General features: G+C 38.1%; 1 protein-coding gene across 1 annotated transcript; it reads left to right on the top strand.

Moving 5' to 3' along the window:
• Positions 1–1,061: 1,061 nt before the first annotated feature.
• On the top strand, positions 1,062–1,839 carry LOC139888545 (uncharacterized). The gene is made up of 2 exons (XM_071871550.1): positions 1,062–1,467; positions 1,559–1,839. The coding sequence occupies exons 1-2, from the start codon at positions 1,062–1,064 to the stop codon at positions 1,837–1,839; spliced, it is 687 nt and encodes a 228-aa protein (XP_071727651.1).
• Positions 1,840–16,767: the final 14,928 nt, after the last annotated feature.

Below are 16,767 nucleotides of genomic sequence, written 5' to 3'. Positions count from 1 at the left end.
ATGGTTCAACAACTTTCCAGCCCAAAGCATTACAGGCTTTGCGGATTTGCGCTCAAGATTCCTGTTAAATTTCCACAATTTACGCGCCCACAAAAGAACGCACGTGGAATGCCACGATATCAAACAAAAGCCAAAAGAAAGCTTGGGGGAAATCATAGATAAGTACACAAAGGAAGTGGCCAAAATAAAAGACCTCCCAAAAAGTTAGAAGGTTTCCGGCTTTATACATTGCATAGACACTGAAAGACATCTCTCTTTGTGGCAACGATTGCGCAGAAGAGTGGCAGAAACTTTCGCAGAAGCTATAAAAGAAACACATGATTATATGCGTGCGCAAGAAGACATAAAACAAAATTGTGGAAATACCTCTTCAAGCATGGATATTGATGACAATTATTATCAGACACAAGGAAGATGGTCTGAATCTGGCAAGAGTTATAGTAGTAATGGGCCATCCCGAGGTGGTAATTACAATAATGACAAATAACGCAAGTTTAACAATAACAAGGGGGAGGAAGCCAAAGGTATAAAATTAACCACGCTGATAATGTTGCATTGATAAAAGACCTCACAAAAACACCAAAATAATATTGGCTGCGGAGGCAGTATGCAAAAACTTTGATCTCCCGATACCTTTGTCAAAGTATGGGAATAGAGACAAAAGCAAATTTTGTGATTTTCATGATGATTATGGTCATGAAACCAATGAATGTCGGCATCTAATCGATAAGGTAGTTGTTGAACTCAAAAGAGGAAGATTGCAACACTTGAAGAGGGGTGGAAAAGCATCAAGTGAGAAGCCAAAAGGAGAAAAAGAGTATCCATGGCAAAGAAAGAATGATGGAAGGGAAACAGAGAAAACTATCAACATGGTCATCAGCGGACGAGCAAATTAGCGATGTAAAATAGAATTTCCAGAGGAATGGGAAAATACTCCCATCCTATTCTCGGCGATAGCGCAAGAACCATCAGATGCACCCATCACAATTAAAGGGCGCGTTAAAGGTTGTGGGTACATCCTAAAACGATTGCACATAGACACTGGTTGCGGCGTCGATATAATGTATGAACACTGTTTCCGGTTACTGCCTAGAGCGGTACGAGCAAAGCTAATAGCTCTCAGCACCGCATTATCAGGGTTTTCTGGGGAGTCAGCATGGCCAATTGGGATCATTGAGTTGGAATTAGAGCTGGTAGATGAGGATAATAAGGAGTTAGTAAGAAGTACAACAGTAGAATTTGCCGTAGTAAGGTCTTACTCAAAATATAATGCGCTTTTAGGACGCACAACATTGCAAAAGTTGGCGGCCATTCCTTCCACGGTACATGGTCATATAAAATTCCCAACTCCATTAGGAATCGCGACGATAAGGTCAGAAACACAAGATGCAAGTGTTGCGGCTGTAGAACAAGCCGCAAAACAGCCAAGTGAAGAGGAGCAGCTGCGAAGCTGCATGATCATCACAAGTCCACGATATCCAGATCAAAAAATCAAAATCGGAAGGATTGTCTGATGAAACGAAGTTTAAACTTCGTAACATATTAACTTCTAACACAGATATTTTTGCATGGAAAGAAGAAGATGTGATCGGTGTGCCAAGGGAAATAGCTGAGCATAAGCTTAATGCAAACCCAAGTCTGACACCCGTACGCCAAAAGAAACACGGTATGGCACCAGAGAGAAGAGAATGGTTAAAGGTAGAGGTAGAAAAATTGGTTAAAGCAAACATATTACGAGAAGTACGGTACCAAACGTGGGTAGCAAACCCAGTACTGGTAAAAAATCCCGATGGGTCTTGGTGCATGTGCGTCGATTTCACAGATATTAATAAGGCCTGACCTAAAGATAATTATCCTTTACCAGAAATAGACTGGAAAGTCAAATCGCTAGCTGGTTTCCGGTATAAATATTTTTTGGATGCGTACCAAGGGTACCATCAGATACAGATGGCAGCAGATGATGAGGATAAAACTGCCTTTCACACCAGCCAAGGCATTTATTGTTATACAATAATGTCGTTTGGTTTAAAGAATGCTGGAGCAACATACCAACGCATAATAGACGAAGCTTTTAAAAGTCAAATTGGCAGAAATTTAGAAGCGTATGTTGACGATTTGGTGATAAAAAGCACAACAGAGCAAAGTTTATTGGATGATATATTAGAAACATTTGCATCATTAAGAAAGATAAACATGAAGCTCAATCCGTCGAAGTGTAGCTTTGGAGAAGAAGAAGGGAAGTTTCTTGGTCATATAATCACTGAGCGCGGGATACGCGCAAATCCAAAGAAAATAGAAGCTATCGAAAGTATGCCATCGCGTAGAAATAAAAAAGAGGTGCAAAGTTTAACGGGTAAATTGGCCGCGTTAACAAGATTCTTATCAAAATCCGCAGAGTGATCGTTGCCCTTTTTTGGGATGCTGAAAAATTGCTTAATGAAAACGATTTTCAAATGGACAGAGGAAGCAGAAGTTGCGTTTCAGGAGATGAAAAGACTGTTAAAGGAATTGCCGACGATGACTGCGCCGGTTGCAGGAGAGACGTTAATACTTTACTTAGCGGTATCAAAAGAAGCGATAAGTTCAGTATTGATAGCAAACAGGGGGCATGTACGCACTTCAAACTAAAACCTAGTTATTTCTTATTCAATAGACATTTAAAATTATATGTATTATGTTGTGCAAATAGGTGTAAATGTCTGTATATTTTGTTAGTAAAGCCTTAACAGGAAGCGAATTAAATTATCCTACCACCGAAAAACTGGTTTATGCACTTGTACATATGGCCAGACGCTTAAGGGGATATTTCCAAGCGCATCCAATAATGGTCTTAACGAACCAACCAATAAAGCAGGTATGACAAAAACAAAATGTTGTCAAAAGCCTAAAACTGCTTGAAAAATTCTTGCAACTTTACATTCGTTGATAATTGTTGAGCAGGTTCTATACAAACCAGAAAATTTTGGTCGCATGGGCAAATGGGCTATTGAATTAGGTGAACACGAGATAAGCTTCTCACCAAGAAGTGTGGTAAAAGGGCAAGTCCTAGCAGATAATCTGGCTGAAACAGCCGGAGACATTGAAATCTCGCACGAATCATACCACCTCCACCCGAACAGGTGTGGAAAATGTACACAGATGGGCCCTATGGTCCAGAAGGCGCAGGGGCGGGAATAGTCCTGAAAAGTCCAGAAGGAGAGGAGTATACCTTTGCGCTATGATTTAGCTTCCTTGTAACAAATAATGAAGCTGAGTATGAAGCATTATTATCTGGAATGCGAGTAGCGAAATACTTGGAGGTAAAAGAGTTATCAGTATATGTTGATTCACAGTTAGTTGCAAACCAGTTCAACGGGATATTTGAAGCACATGAGAAGTCAATGCAAAAATATCTTAAGCTTGTGCAAGAACTTGAGGTAGACTACGATATATTCCAGATAATGCAGGTTTCAAGAAAGCTGAATAAAAGGGCGGATGCGCTCAGTAATCTGGCTGCCTTAAGGTTCAGACATTTCAAAAAAGAAATTTGGGTAGAGGAAGTGAAAGTTAAATCCATTGATACAGACGGCATATCTGCCGCAGTCAAAGAAGATGAACCAAGTTGGATGACACCGATAGTGCAATTTTTAAGCACCGAAACATTGCCAATAGATTCAACAGAGGCAAGGAAAATTAAAATGAAAGCACCAATGTATTTGCTACACAGAGGCATCCTATATAGAAAATCTTTTTGGGACATCATTTGCGGTGTCTTAATCTAACTCAAGCAGAATCAATTATACGGGAAGTGCATGAAGGGATGTGCGCTTTGCATTCAAGACACAAAACAGTCGCGTCCAAGATAATGCAGCTTGGATACTATTGGCCGTCAATGTACAGAGATGCCGCGGAGGTAATACTCAAATGTCGGTCATGCCAGCTGCATGTACTGGTAAGCAAAGCTTCGCGACATCTAATGATACCAGTTGCTTCTCCATGGCCATTTTGCAAAATTGATATAGTGGGACCATTTCCCACAAGACCAGGAGGGATAAAGTTAATGGTTGTGGCCATAGATTACTTTACAAAGTGGGTAGAGGCCAAACCGCTCAAAACAATTTCTGGCAAGCAAGTCCGCAATTTTGTATGGGAGAACATCATTTGTCGGTTTGGAATACCAAATGAAATAGTAAGTGACAAATGCACACAATTTGAAGGGAACCCATTCAGTAATTGGCGCCAAGAACTAAATATAAAGCAAATGTTCACATCAGTTGCACACCCCCAGGCAAACGGCCAGTGTGAAGTAACAAATCAAGATATCGTGTTAGGTATCAAAGCAAGACTTGGGTTGTGCCGATGTGGTTGGATAGATGAACTACCAAATGTGCTATCGGCACACCGCACGACCCAAAAAGGTGCGACTAATGAAACACCTTTCAGTTTGGTTTATGGGTCCGAGGCTGTAATACCCGCGGAAATAAATGTATCGACCATGCACATAGCTTCCTTCGATGAAAGTAGCAATAGCGAAGAACTGCATGAAAATATAAATTTAGTTGAAGAGCGTAGGGAAATGGCAGCAATAAAAGAAGCAATCAACAAGCAAAGAATCGTGAGCTACTATAACAAGCGCGTATAACCATTATCTTTCCAATTGGATGATTTGGTATGGCGGAAAAATGAAGCAAGCAGAGCGGAAGACACGGGTAAACTTGGACCTAAATGGGAAGGACCATACAAGGTTATTGGTGTAAGCGATACAGGGGCGTATCGGTTAGCGAGTTTAGATGGAAGAGCAATAAAACGCACATGGCATGCACAAACACTTAAACGGTGCTACATATAAAAAACAACAGAGGGATTGATCACCCCAAAACAACTGTTTGAAATTTTTTATTATGTAATTTTCCATTTTCCATTGTAAACATGACAACTAAGTGTTGATCAAAAGATGTTTGAAATAAATTGAATCATTCATTTTAAGCCAATAACTTGTGTGTTTTTACATTTGTTGATTGCATGCCCCTAAGCTGCACATGGACACACTCCGAGTCTCAAGTGGCATAGTTTAGTTTGGTTACTAATACTATTTTTAATGGTGACAGTAGTAAAACATTGGAATGTTTCAAACGCTTGTACACCGCGCAAGACGGAGACTTGCACAGTCTAGACTATAAAATACAAGTTTGGTTTACTTGTTTAAAAATACCCGGACATTGGCGTGGCCGGAAGACTCTCGAATAAAGACATTGGTTTGTCTTAAATACGGATAAGTTGCATTAGATTGCTTATGTGTAAAACACTTATAAAATTTTTATAAAAGTCTTGAGTATAAACTTACAAGCGTTGGTTTGCTTACTTTGCGTATAACATTGGATTGTTGGTGCAAGAATAAAAAGACCGTGATAAGATTGATGGGTCACTCCCGTCATGAAATCATGGTAGTTATTCTAAAATAAGTTATGAAATGCATAAGGAATTGTAAAGAATCGTTATATCTGCCATAACGCATTCGCAAGATACAATGGTAAAAATGCACATAACAAGGACATATATATAACAATGAAATTTAAGTCTACCAGTTACATTTAGAGCAAAAAGATGAAAAGTCTAAACGCCTATCATGATGATGTAGCTAAATAAAAAATCTAAATATCTAATATATACTAATTGGGTGGCTTGGCTAGAACGTTGCCCTACATCAAGGAGAGTATGCAATCCTAGCACGCAGCGATCAGACGCATACCCTGCTGTAAATAAAAAAGAAAAATATAATATAGGGATGCGAAACCTCTAAGATTGCAAGGCCCATCCCTCACTAACAAAAAATTTCTACCCAACATGGACAAACAACATCCATTTTAGGTAGCTTAACAAGTTCAGTTAAACTTGTCATTTACAATCTCCTGTGCGGAGACGTTAGAATCATTCACTAAAAGTTGCAAACAGGGAATGGGTATCTGCTCAAGCCGGGCACAAGCTTGGTCGTATCTTTCTTTCGTTCCATTAGAGAGAAGCTCAGAAACTTTCGGATGAATCTAGGGTGGTACATACATCTCCTGACAAATAACATCCCAGAACAAGGTGCGCTGATAAGCACGCGCAGCTACCATTGCTGCACCAAACCGCTGCTCGACAGCTTTGCAATCAAGAGCGTGCTGGAGGATTTTCGGTAAACCCTTTCGAAGGATATCATACTCTGCCTTCACCGCATCATGTTTTGCGCCCCATGATTCCTGGGCCGCAATCCAGTCACTAAAACTTTCATTCAGAAAGACAATATGGCATTCCGCCTCGTTTAGCTTTGCAGATAAAGATGAAATTTTGGACTCCATGAACTTCTTCTCAGCGTTGTGTTGGTCTTGATCATATTGTCTCTTTAACATCATAACATTTATGCGCTCCTCCGCCTGTACAAGTGCGGTTACAGCAACTGCAAGCTGGGCAGAAAGTCTGGCATTGTCCTCTTCTAACAAGTTTATCTTGGGTGCTTCTGTCGATGATGTTGCTGGTGGATTAGCAAGAGCAGCTGATTTTTGGTGAAGGCGGTTAAAATCTTTGGCCAAATTGAATAATATCGATTGAGCGTCAACATAGAGCTATTCTGCGGGAGAAAGGTCAGCAAACTTTTGTACTAATTGAAGGGGTGCACAGGATTGTAAAAAAGAAAATTGTTCAGCAAAAATTGTGAGTGGCACTTTCATAAAGTCATTGATATTGGGGATCAATGGAGATGAGTTATCAGGATTCAAGCACGCACGCTTTGCACGGGAGGAATCGTGGGATACACCACTTGGACCTGCTAATAAGATGCGAAGTAAGCAATGACGTTACAAAAGGCTTAAAGTCCAATTTAAGAGAAAGTCAGATGGTCAAATAAATACCTTCATCAAGAAACCTCTTATGGTTGCCAAGGTTCCTGACTTCATTGGCTTTATAAAGCGAAGGTGAAGTTTCCGAACGAATAGCCGGAGCGTTGGGGAGATTACCAAAATCGGCAGCAGGAACAGGTGCATAAGATTCCATCTTCATCTACAAAATAAAATAAGTTGTAAAAATATGCATACGTAGTTAGTATGCAACTAAGGTTACATAGTATAATGCAAAAAAGTATAAGTGTATGGTACACAACTTTTTATGATCAGATACCTTGAAAAAGGGTTTTTCTGGCAGAGAAGATGAAAAGATGTGAATGACTGTAAAGGGAAAAGATTAAGAGATGAAATATGCCAAATCGGTATTTATAGAAAAAATACGTAGGTAAAAAAATAACAAATGTGTAATCACAAACGTACACGTGTGTCAATCTTAAGCTAAACACTTTTGTTAAGATGCTTGGTGCACGTTAGCATTACTAGGCGGTTGCATAATTACAATCATTACCTTTTCGGTAAATAGTGACAGTTGTTACCTCGGGTGCAGGAAATGCAGCCGAAAAGAAAGTTTAGTGACTGCACGCATACATTGCATTTAATGCTAATACAGTATCCGGTTACGCATATATATTTAAATAATCTTATGCACTATCCGGTTACACTTGGAATCCAACTAGGCATTCAAACAAAATTATAAGGCATGTTCATTTGGTTTAAGGACTTTTTATGGTTCATCATGTGTATAAGTTTTCTTACTAGTTCGAAGTCATACACTAATTTTCATCGTATATAACATCGAACTTGGGGGGACTTAATGATACGCACATCCGCATGATCATACGGATTACGCATCCAAAGTCCTGAAACCGCACACTAATTTCCATGTAAGATATATGGCACGTGTATAGTCTCACTCTATGTGCATATACCATCTAATGTGAGTTTCGTATACTTGCATAAAGGTCCAGTATATTCTAGAAGAATGTACGGTATAATTAATTCAGATTCTTTTCCTTAAATAACGAAAGTTAGTTGGGATAAGATCACATTTAATTATGGATGAGATCCTATCAAAACCCTAATTCGTGAGCCTATAAATACATAGCTCCCAAACCCTAAAAACATCATCTGTTACTAATACGTAGCATAGCATACACATTATTGTACGAACAAGTTTCATACAATCATTCACGTAAAGACTTCCAGGTATGTTACAAACTATGAAACATTCATGTCTTTGGGCCACTCAACCCCGTATGCTGGGTTGTTGATGGACTCTCAAATCGGCTATCCTATCGGAATCAAAACGACGCCGATGTGGGTTATCCACAACTAAGGTCGGAGGTTCGAATATTGTTAGTCCTTAAACCCTTTCATGCACTCAAGCGTAGGTTCACCTTGACCTCGTGAAAATATGCTTGATCGTAACAATAATCTGTTGATTTAGTGTGCACGTCATAACAAAAATCAATATTATCGCTTGCATACAAGGCTACGGGGTCACACATATTGGGCACTTAGATATCCTGCTATATGTATATATTTGTATATACATATTTATAATCACCAATGTTTATATATTGTTGATGTATAATTATAACCTATTAACCTTTTGTTAAAAAGTATAGTTTAATTAAATATTATTTAATTAAAGATAAAAGACTAAATGGGCCGTTTGACCACAAATTACTTAATTACTTAATGGGCTTTGTTTTGATTTTAGGTTAAATAAAATATAAATATATGTCTATAAGGTTTTGTAAAAGAGTGATATACTCCGTATAATAATATCATTGTAGTGGGTTGTTGGCCTTTTACGAAGGTGGTTGAACACGGCAACAAAAAGTCGAAGAAAAGGAATTATATGTTTGCTTGTGTGTACAGCTGCGACAAACAAAACAATAAAAGTGTTCTATCGTTTTGAGTTAATCTGCAACACAAATAAAAGGCAAGAAGGGTTATTTGTTTTTAAGTCTGCGGTACAAAATATAAGCAAAAGAGTTGTTTGTTTTAAGGTTGTCACAACACTTGAAGCAAAATCATAATTGTTCTTGCGACTGTCAAAGAAGCAAAACAAATTAAGAATATTAATTGGTGATTATCTAGCAGTCTCTGATGTTTGCTTAACGTGCTCCCGTAGAAACTTGTAGAGGTGTTCTACTTTGGAGACTCGTTTCAACCTAGACGTAGACAGTTGTTTCTACCGTATTTGCATTGCTCGTTAAAGGTAAATCTAAGCTCCACTTTGTGATTTAATTAGTTGACAATTATTAGTTGTGATAATGGATCTTCGTGGATACCGTTAAGCTTGTGAATGTTTAATTGAAGGTTTATAATAAATAATAAAAATGTTTATTATTAAAATAAAAATGTATTTATTTTATTGTTCCGCTGCGTTTAGAAAATATAAAAGTACACACGATTTTCCATTAGTGGTAATCATAGCCGCGTTTACACCGTTTTAATTGTCTTGTGATTGTTCTTTAGATCTAGCTTTGTGGTTTATTGGTGAAATTCAAAACCTTTTTTTTATTTTTAAACTCAACTCAGTTGATTTAGACTTAACCTCATGACGCACAAACATGGCTGAAAGAATATAACTATTTTAATTTGTTGATTTAATCGTTGTGGCTTGAATAATTGCTGTTTATTTTATTCAATGGTTGTACCCATGCATTGTAACCATGGACAAGCCATACTTGGGTTTTAATAAGATAGTTATTAAAATTTTGATTGAATACATAGCTCATGATGCCGCGACCTATGTGTGATTGTTGTGATTGTTGGTCATGGCAGTTTTAAGCCATGTTGGTTATTGATTTATTGAGAGGCCATGAAGTCAAAGTTGTATTGTATTTATTTTCGATTTCATCGTTTTGTAATTTGGTTTATTTTAAATTGTAAAAGTATTAGATTAATTGTATTTTTCAATTTTAAATAAATATAACAAGATGAAGATTGAAGATAAAGATGCAACGTGAGTTTTGGCTTTGAAGATGGCGCATGTATCAAGTTAACAAGAATGGAGTTCGACACAAGTTTTCACTTAGTTCTTGAATCAAATTGGAGCTATGGTATTGTCCCTAGTTTGACCTCTTGATCCCATGTCGGCTCATGGGATCAAGTATAGGATTTTGGGCTAGGCTGTGTATGTGTGTGATGAATGATTGTGTTTTATTTTTCACATTTATATATATAATTGTTGATTATAGTATATGCTAAATGTTTTTGATGGAAACGTTAATTAAAGTACGTGACGAGTTTAAAGATTAAAATTGTTAATTTTAAAAGTTAAACTCTAATGAGTTTAAAAATGATAATTTTGAAACCCAAATAATATATATGAGTGACATCTTTTAAAATTGTTTTAAAACGATACATGTTTGTATATTTGTTATTTTTATATGCTATAAATTAAATAAAAAATTAGACGCACAAACATAATCGACATATATAATTAGTTAAAATATTTTTAACTAATAGTGTAGCGATTCTTGTGTGGCTTTATTCGTTGACACAAGCTTTTTCAAAATACCCGTCAAATTTAAGTCATGCCATCCAATGAGCTGTAAAAACTACTCGTTATTTTTCTATTCTAGTGAGTCTAGTATGAATTATAGCTGATAGGTCAGATCATGATGAGAATTGAGGAAACAAGAGATAGAATGAGATTCGGGTGAACAGTGAACATATTCGCTATTAGAGAGAAGTACAGTTACAAAGTATTCCACAGCTTCTTAAACTCAGTTAAATGCAATGGCTATCTAATTAGGACTACTTAGTTTCCATATATAGCCCTCTTCTAAGAAACCATCCAATAAGCTTGTTTCACAATAGCACTATCCTAACTTTGGGGTCCTAACAATCTCCCCGTTAGTGTTAATTGTGAAAATTACAATGTAATCCTATTTTATAATCTTGAGAGGTCCAAATGTGGCTTTCCATCTTGTACTAGCAAGATCAGAAAATTCGACTTGATTATCTGAAATCTTCTTGGTAGGTTTCCAAGTACTCCATGTTTTTCTTGGATCTCCTTCATGTAATGGATATTCATCCATTTCCTTGAAATACCTACTTTTTCTTTGGCCTCGGAGAATCTCAAAATGTCTTGTACGAATCCGGAGCTTGAGACGATCCTTGATATGTTTGATAAACTCTCCAGGACTCATTTTCATGTCAATGTCATCAAATTTGATTTGACGAAACTTGAGATACTTCAATGCGGCTTTAAGTATTTCATCGGAATATTTGTTCAGCTCTCTTGTTCTGATGAACACTTTCTCTTTCTGAGATTTGAAACAAACAAACCCTCCGGGTTCAAATAATGTTTGAAACAGTGTCATATCCTCCAGTCCTTGTAAAGATTGATCCGAACAAGTAATTCAAACCTTTTTCCTTTTAGCTTCGAGACCAATTTGATAGTCCTCACGTTTCATCAGTTCTATTGTCTCCATCATGTATCTCTTCACCGCTTCTAAACCTTGATATTTTGCAAAAGGACGTACGGCAAGACACTAAGATAGTTGTAGATGTGAATGATGTCAAGCATGTTAAGATTTGGAAAATCTGCTTCAGTGAACTTGTACTCCTTCTCATCTTCCCTTATAACATGGATATGACTTAATACGTCTTTCTTCTCAATTATCTCTACTCCCACTTGAGTAATATTCAACACTTCTGTCAATCGATGTTTTCGTTGTAACTATAACTCATCTTCATTTCTGTTAACATATTTCCTCCATATGAAGTGATACCATGTTCTTTCATTAGCCGGAAGCAGTTATGTGCCAATGTAAGTAAACCTTTCACTTCTTAGAGTCTCATTGATGCGGAAGATTCTATATGCATTCTCTTTGATGAATGTGTTTCTCAACATAATAAAATCATGTTCAACTCCCAATTGCAAACGTTTTTACCGTTTCTTGAAGAATGAACCATTGCTGAACATAAAACAGGAATTATTCGTGGAACTTGATGTTGTTGCATCAGAAGTTGAAGTCTCATTAGCATTTTTCGGATTCGAACTTGATGGGATTGCAGTAGTATGTGTTGTTTGATCAGAAAGATTTGTCGGGTTTTCTGTTGGAGCATCATCTTCTTCAATATGATTAAAGATATCATCTGTATTAGGGTTTTCATATTGACCGTCACCGTCTTCATCAGTAGAAACCTCCCTATCATCTCTTTCAATAATAGGTTCAGGATTCTCTTCATCAACAATTTCTACATCATCAGGTATAGCAGATAATGAAGACATTGTACTAAGAACGACAAATCCACCATCATTAGTTTCTTCAAGATAGAAGTCACTTATGTTCAAATCCTCGTCAACCGGTCCGCTATCAACTGCAGTTTCAACAATCATAATAATTACTTATTCATACACTACATTGTCAATCACATCATCATGATTTTGCATCATCATAGGTTTAGCAGTAGCAGTTTTAGCTTGAAAAGTTGAAGCAGACCCCTCACCACCACCCCTTGTTAAAATATCAATAACAATAAATTTTCCATCTACTCCTGTCTCCCCTCATGACTATTTTAAGGATCCGAATCGTCATGTTCATTGTCTCTATGAGGGTTTAATGGTGGAGAATAAGAAGTAAGTGGATGCCTCATTCGAGCATGAAAGATAGCTTGTAGTGAAGTGCGTCGGATGCCATCAAGATTTGGATTTGAAAACATACGACTGAAGTATACTTGATCGAAGGCATCATAGTAATTTTATTTATGCGGGGTTGATGGTGGAAAAATAACAATCGAAACCAGAACAACAGGATCTGATGTTGTTGGTGATGTCGGTGGAAGTGTTTGAGTTGCCCTGAGGGCAGGTGAGGATGTATGTGTGGAAATATTGTTATATGTGGGTTGATACATACTACTAGTCAGGTTGTCCCCTTCTGATGGAGATTGACTAACAACCGGAGTTGTAGCTGGCGAGGACCTTTTCGGGTCATTCGCCTCCATGATATATGTCTCATGGGACTCTGACGGAGTAGAAGAAGTACCTGTCGGTTTAGCTCTCACAGAGATACTTGTATCTCTGACTCCTGAAGTCATCAATATATCATGAGGTAATACATCTCTTTAGTCCAATGGATCAATTTCTTGAACCAAAGGATCGGTCTGCAGGAAGTCTGATAAATTTCCTAAAAGAATGTCATGTTGACTTGTTTCCATGGGACGCGACATATCTCCCTCATCGAGATAAGTCCGACCTTCAGGCCCTATTTGACGTTGAGGCAATACAACATCACTAGGATGACGTATATCAAGAGGATCTCCAGCCGAAATGCAGGGTGCCTGTTCAAGATTTTTCGGCTCCCCTTCATCCGTTCTGGACTTCAATGATCGAGTTTCCTTAATTGATTGAGTCAACGCAGACTTTACTGCAGAGGAAGACTTTACTTTCTTTCTAGATGTAGGAATATCTTTGGCTTAGTTCCTGATTAGGTTGGATGGGCTTAGTGGTCTTTTTACCATCCTTGCTTTTAGATTTCTTGCATACCAAAGCCGAAGCCTCATTTAGTGTAAGACTTACTGTTATTCTTGGATGTGATACGGATATGAGTGAATGAGTCCTAGAAGGCTCCAAGTCTTGATCTGTATCACCAATGGTTTCAGTAATATTTTGGTGTAAAGGGATAGGAGTCGAAGTCCTAGATCTAGTCATGCGGATAGTTGGTGGAGTCTGAATCATCTCATCAGGTTTGAAACGCATCTTCTTCTTCGTTGGTTCGGGAGATGATTCAGTTGCTGACGTGTCAAATTCACTATCATCGGATGGTGACAAGGTATGTGTATTCCTATTTGAACTAGGTTCACTGATCCTCGCTGGTTGTGATTGTCGGATTACCCTAGGTCGTTTGAGGTTTACTCTAAGTGAGGGTTCAGCCGGTGTGGGTTGGTTGCTAGGTTCCTCTCTAACTTCTTGGGCTGGAACCGCGACTGGTTCAACTTGTGCTTGTTATGCCCGGTTCAGTAGAGATAATCCCACTCCTTCAAGATATGGATCTATTCTAGCATCCATGGGATCAACTATCCTCAGTAACCATTCAGGTATTGTTCCGTGAACCTATTATCAGCAATATTCGGTGTGTTCATCTACACGTCGAAGAATCTCACCATTCTCATTCCATGAGTAGATGGAACAGTTATATTGGCATTCTTACAAGAGATTTGTGCATCATTTATGAAAAGAAAGAAAAACCTTTCACAAGGAATGTACGTATTCCGAGATTTTTCCACTTGAGCCTGAACCAAATCCCATATCAGCTTCGCATAATTATGTAAGACCCTAATATTTCATTGTACATATGTGTAATTAAGTTACTTGTATAGTGGAGGTTTCGTTGTATACTTTAAAAGGGAAAAGAATTCTGCCCAGGCTATCTGCGCGCCACGCAGAATTATGGCGCGCCGCGCCATTACGGGCTGACAGCTCATCACTTGCTTTTAAGTTAGATATTTTAAGGGCTTTTGGGTAAATTCACATGGGACCCGACTTTAAGGCTTGGGATCAGTTATTGGAGTCTCATTTACTCCATTTCCATCTACCTTATCACTTTCCATTAAATCCTAGAGAGAGAGGAAGTTCTAGAGTGAGAGAGCTCCATTAAAGGAAAAAGGAGGTTGAATCGGGTCTTAGTGCGAGTTCTAAAGTCATTCATCTAGTCGCTAGCTACGTGGTGATTGTGTTGGTAAGTTATAAAACCTAATTTCTTACTTTAATTGTATTAAGGGTTAGGGTTTGGGTAGTGTTGCACATAAAACCCATTTGTTAGTGAATTGGGGGTTTTGGATGAAATTGGGTCGAGTAGACTCATGATGACTAACTAGGGTTTTCAAAGTGTTAAATTGATGTTTATGGACTTAAATTAGTTAGTAAATTGCTAGCACACCTATATATATGTAAATGGGCGTTGTGTGGGTTAGTGGATGACCCGAAATGGGTGTGTTGACTTTAAATGGTCAAATGGGTCAAAATAGACCTAAGTTAGTTAATGTTTGTGATTAATGCATAAACCTAGTGTCGAAATGTGTTTTAAACCTATCTTGGCTTAGGGTTTTGGGTGTGAGTTAACCCAATTTTAGGATTAAGTGTCCAAATGGGTCAAAATGACCTAGTGATGATGAGTGTTGCGAGTTTGACCAACTTGAATGGATGTTGATTATGTGTACATTGTAATAGGTGTGTTACCTTGAAGTTTCAAGCTTGGTTTATCGATTCACCGAAGGCGTAAGGTGAGTGGAATGATTATACATGTGTGTATATAATGTATCTATTTGTAGGGCGGGGGATGGGGCCGGGTATACTTGTCTATACCACCAAAAGTTAGTGATATATTTCGTTGTACACTAACGATGGATATTTCGTTGTCCAAATTGCCCAAGAGTTAGTGATATATTTTGTTGTACACTAACGATTGCTTGAACGGATATTTCGTTGTCCGTGTCGCCTAGGGGTTAGTGATATATTTTGTTGTACACTAACGGTTGTTACGAACACCGATGGGAAATTCGAAGTATCATTCCCTTGTGTTATTGGTTAACCATAATTACGCGTTGTATTGTAGTATATTATATTATTCGGGTTATATATATGATATTGTTGTGCTAGCTTGTGATCTTGAAGGGTTTAGAGTTATACTTGCGATGGTATGCTATGTAAATTGCTAGCGTGTACGAGGTATTTGTATAAGTGCTTGCAAGTAGGTGTATTATATATGTATATGTATAATTATTGCATTCACTAAGTGTTAGCTTACCCTCTCGTTGTTTACCTTTTTAGGATCCGGCTTGGATAAGGGCAAAGGTATTCGCTTGGATTAGTGGCTCGGGGATTATAGCTTTTTGGAAGTTCGACCTAGACTTGGGTAGTTTAACCCCAAACACCATGCTCGATGCGTCGTTTGGCATTTAAACTTTTTGGTGGTCGAAACTCTCATTATGTATTCAACTCGTAAAACGGCCGATGTGGGCCCCGCTTTATAAAACTTATTTTATGTTTGAAAAGTGTTAGTTGTACATATTTGAATATGTTGTTAAAAGCGTTTTGTCTAACTATGTCGGGAAGTGGCTAATCTTTTTCACGTTTCAAGACTTTTTGGACAGACCATATCGGCGCGCCGCGGCAGTTGCTGAACAAACAAATTTTTTTTTGTGACATTTTAAGCGGGTTTGTTCATGGTTTGGTTTGGGTTGTTACAAGTGGTATCAGAGCATGGTCTAAGGGATTTAGGTGACTTGAGATAGGCGCCTAGACTTAGACTTTTGTGTTGTTGTATTATATGTGGGACTTGTAGGATTACGGGTCGGTGCGGGTTTTGATTAGTTCTTTTATGCATAGGTGAACTAACTATGCTATATATATTGATGTTACTAATCTTGTGTCATTGTTTTGAACATCGAGCGAGATGGTTGTGATACGTTTGAGCGTGGCATGGCATATGAGCGTAATAGTGAGTCGCGACCACTATCACGGTTGCAAGTCAAGTCAAGCAAGGACGTGCGACAAGCATTGAGCTAGATGTGGGGTGTGTACGGTCATATGCATAGGTATTTATGTGTATTAATTCGTTGGTGATGTCTAATCCATTCTTTAATCGTTAGAATGAAGACGAGAAACGGAACGGATACGAATGGCAACGGTGGACCTTCTCATGTGGAGGAAACGGACGAGATGACCACCAAAATAGAGGCCGCTCTAGAAAACTATGTTTCGATTTTCTCTCGAAAGGTTAAGCAAATTCTCGAAGAGTCGGTTTCGGAACAAATTGTCGATATGATTCAAGAACGAATGACCAATGCCGTTAAAGAAGAAGTTGAAAGGAGGTTTCCTAGACCTCAAATTATGGGCGAGTTGGAGTTTAGCTATAAGAACTCTAAACATGTTACTGTTACTTAT

This window comes from Rutidosis leptorrhynchoides, chromosome 2 (genome assembly GCF_046630445.1).
Source record: "Rutidosis leptorrhynchoides isolate AG116_Rl617_1_P2 chromosome 2, CSIRO_AGI_Rlap_v1, whole genome shotgun sequence".
NCBI lineage: Eukaryota > Viridiplantae > Streptophyta > Magnoliopsida > Asterales > Asteraceae > Rutidosis > Rutidosis leptorrhynchoides.
This window is presented reverse-complemented; position numbering and strand designations above follow the sequence as displayed.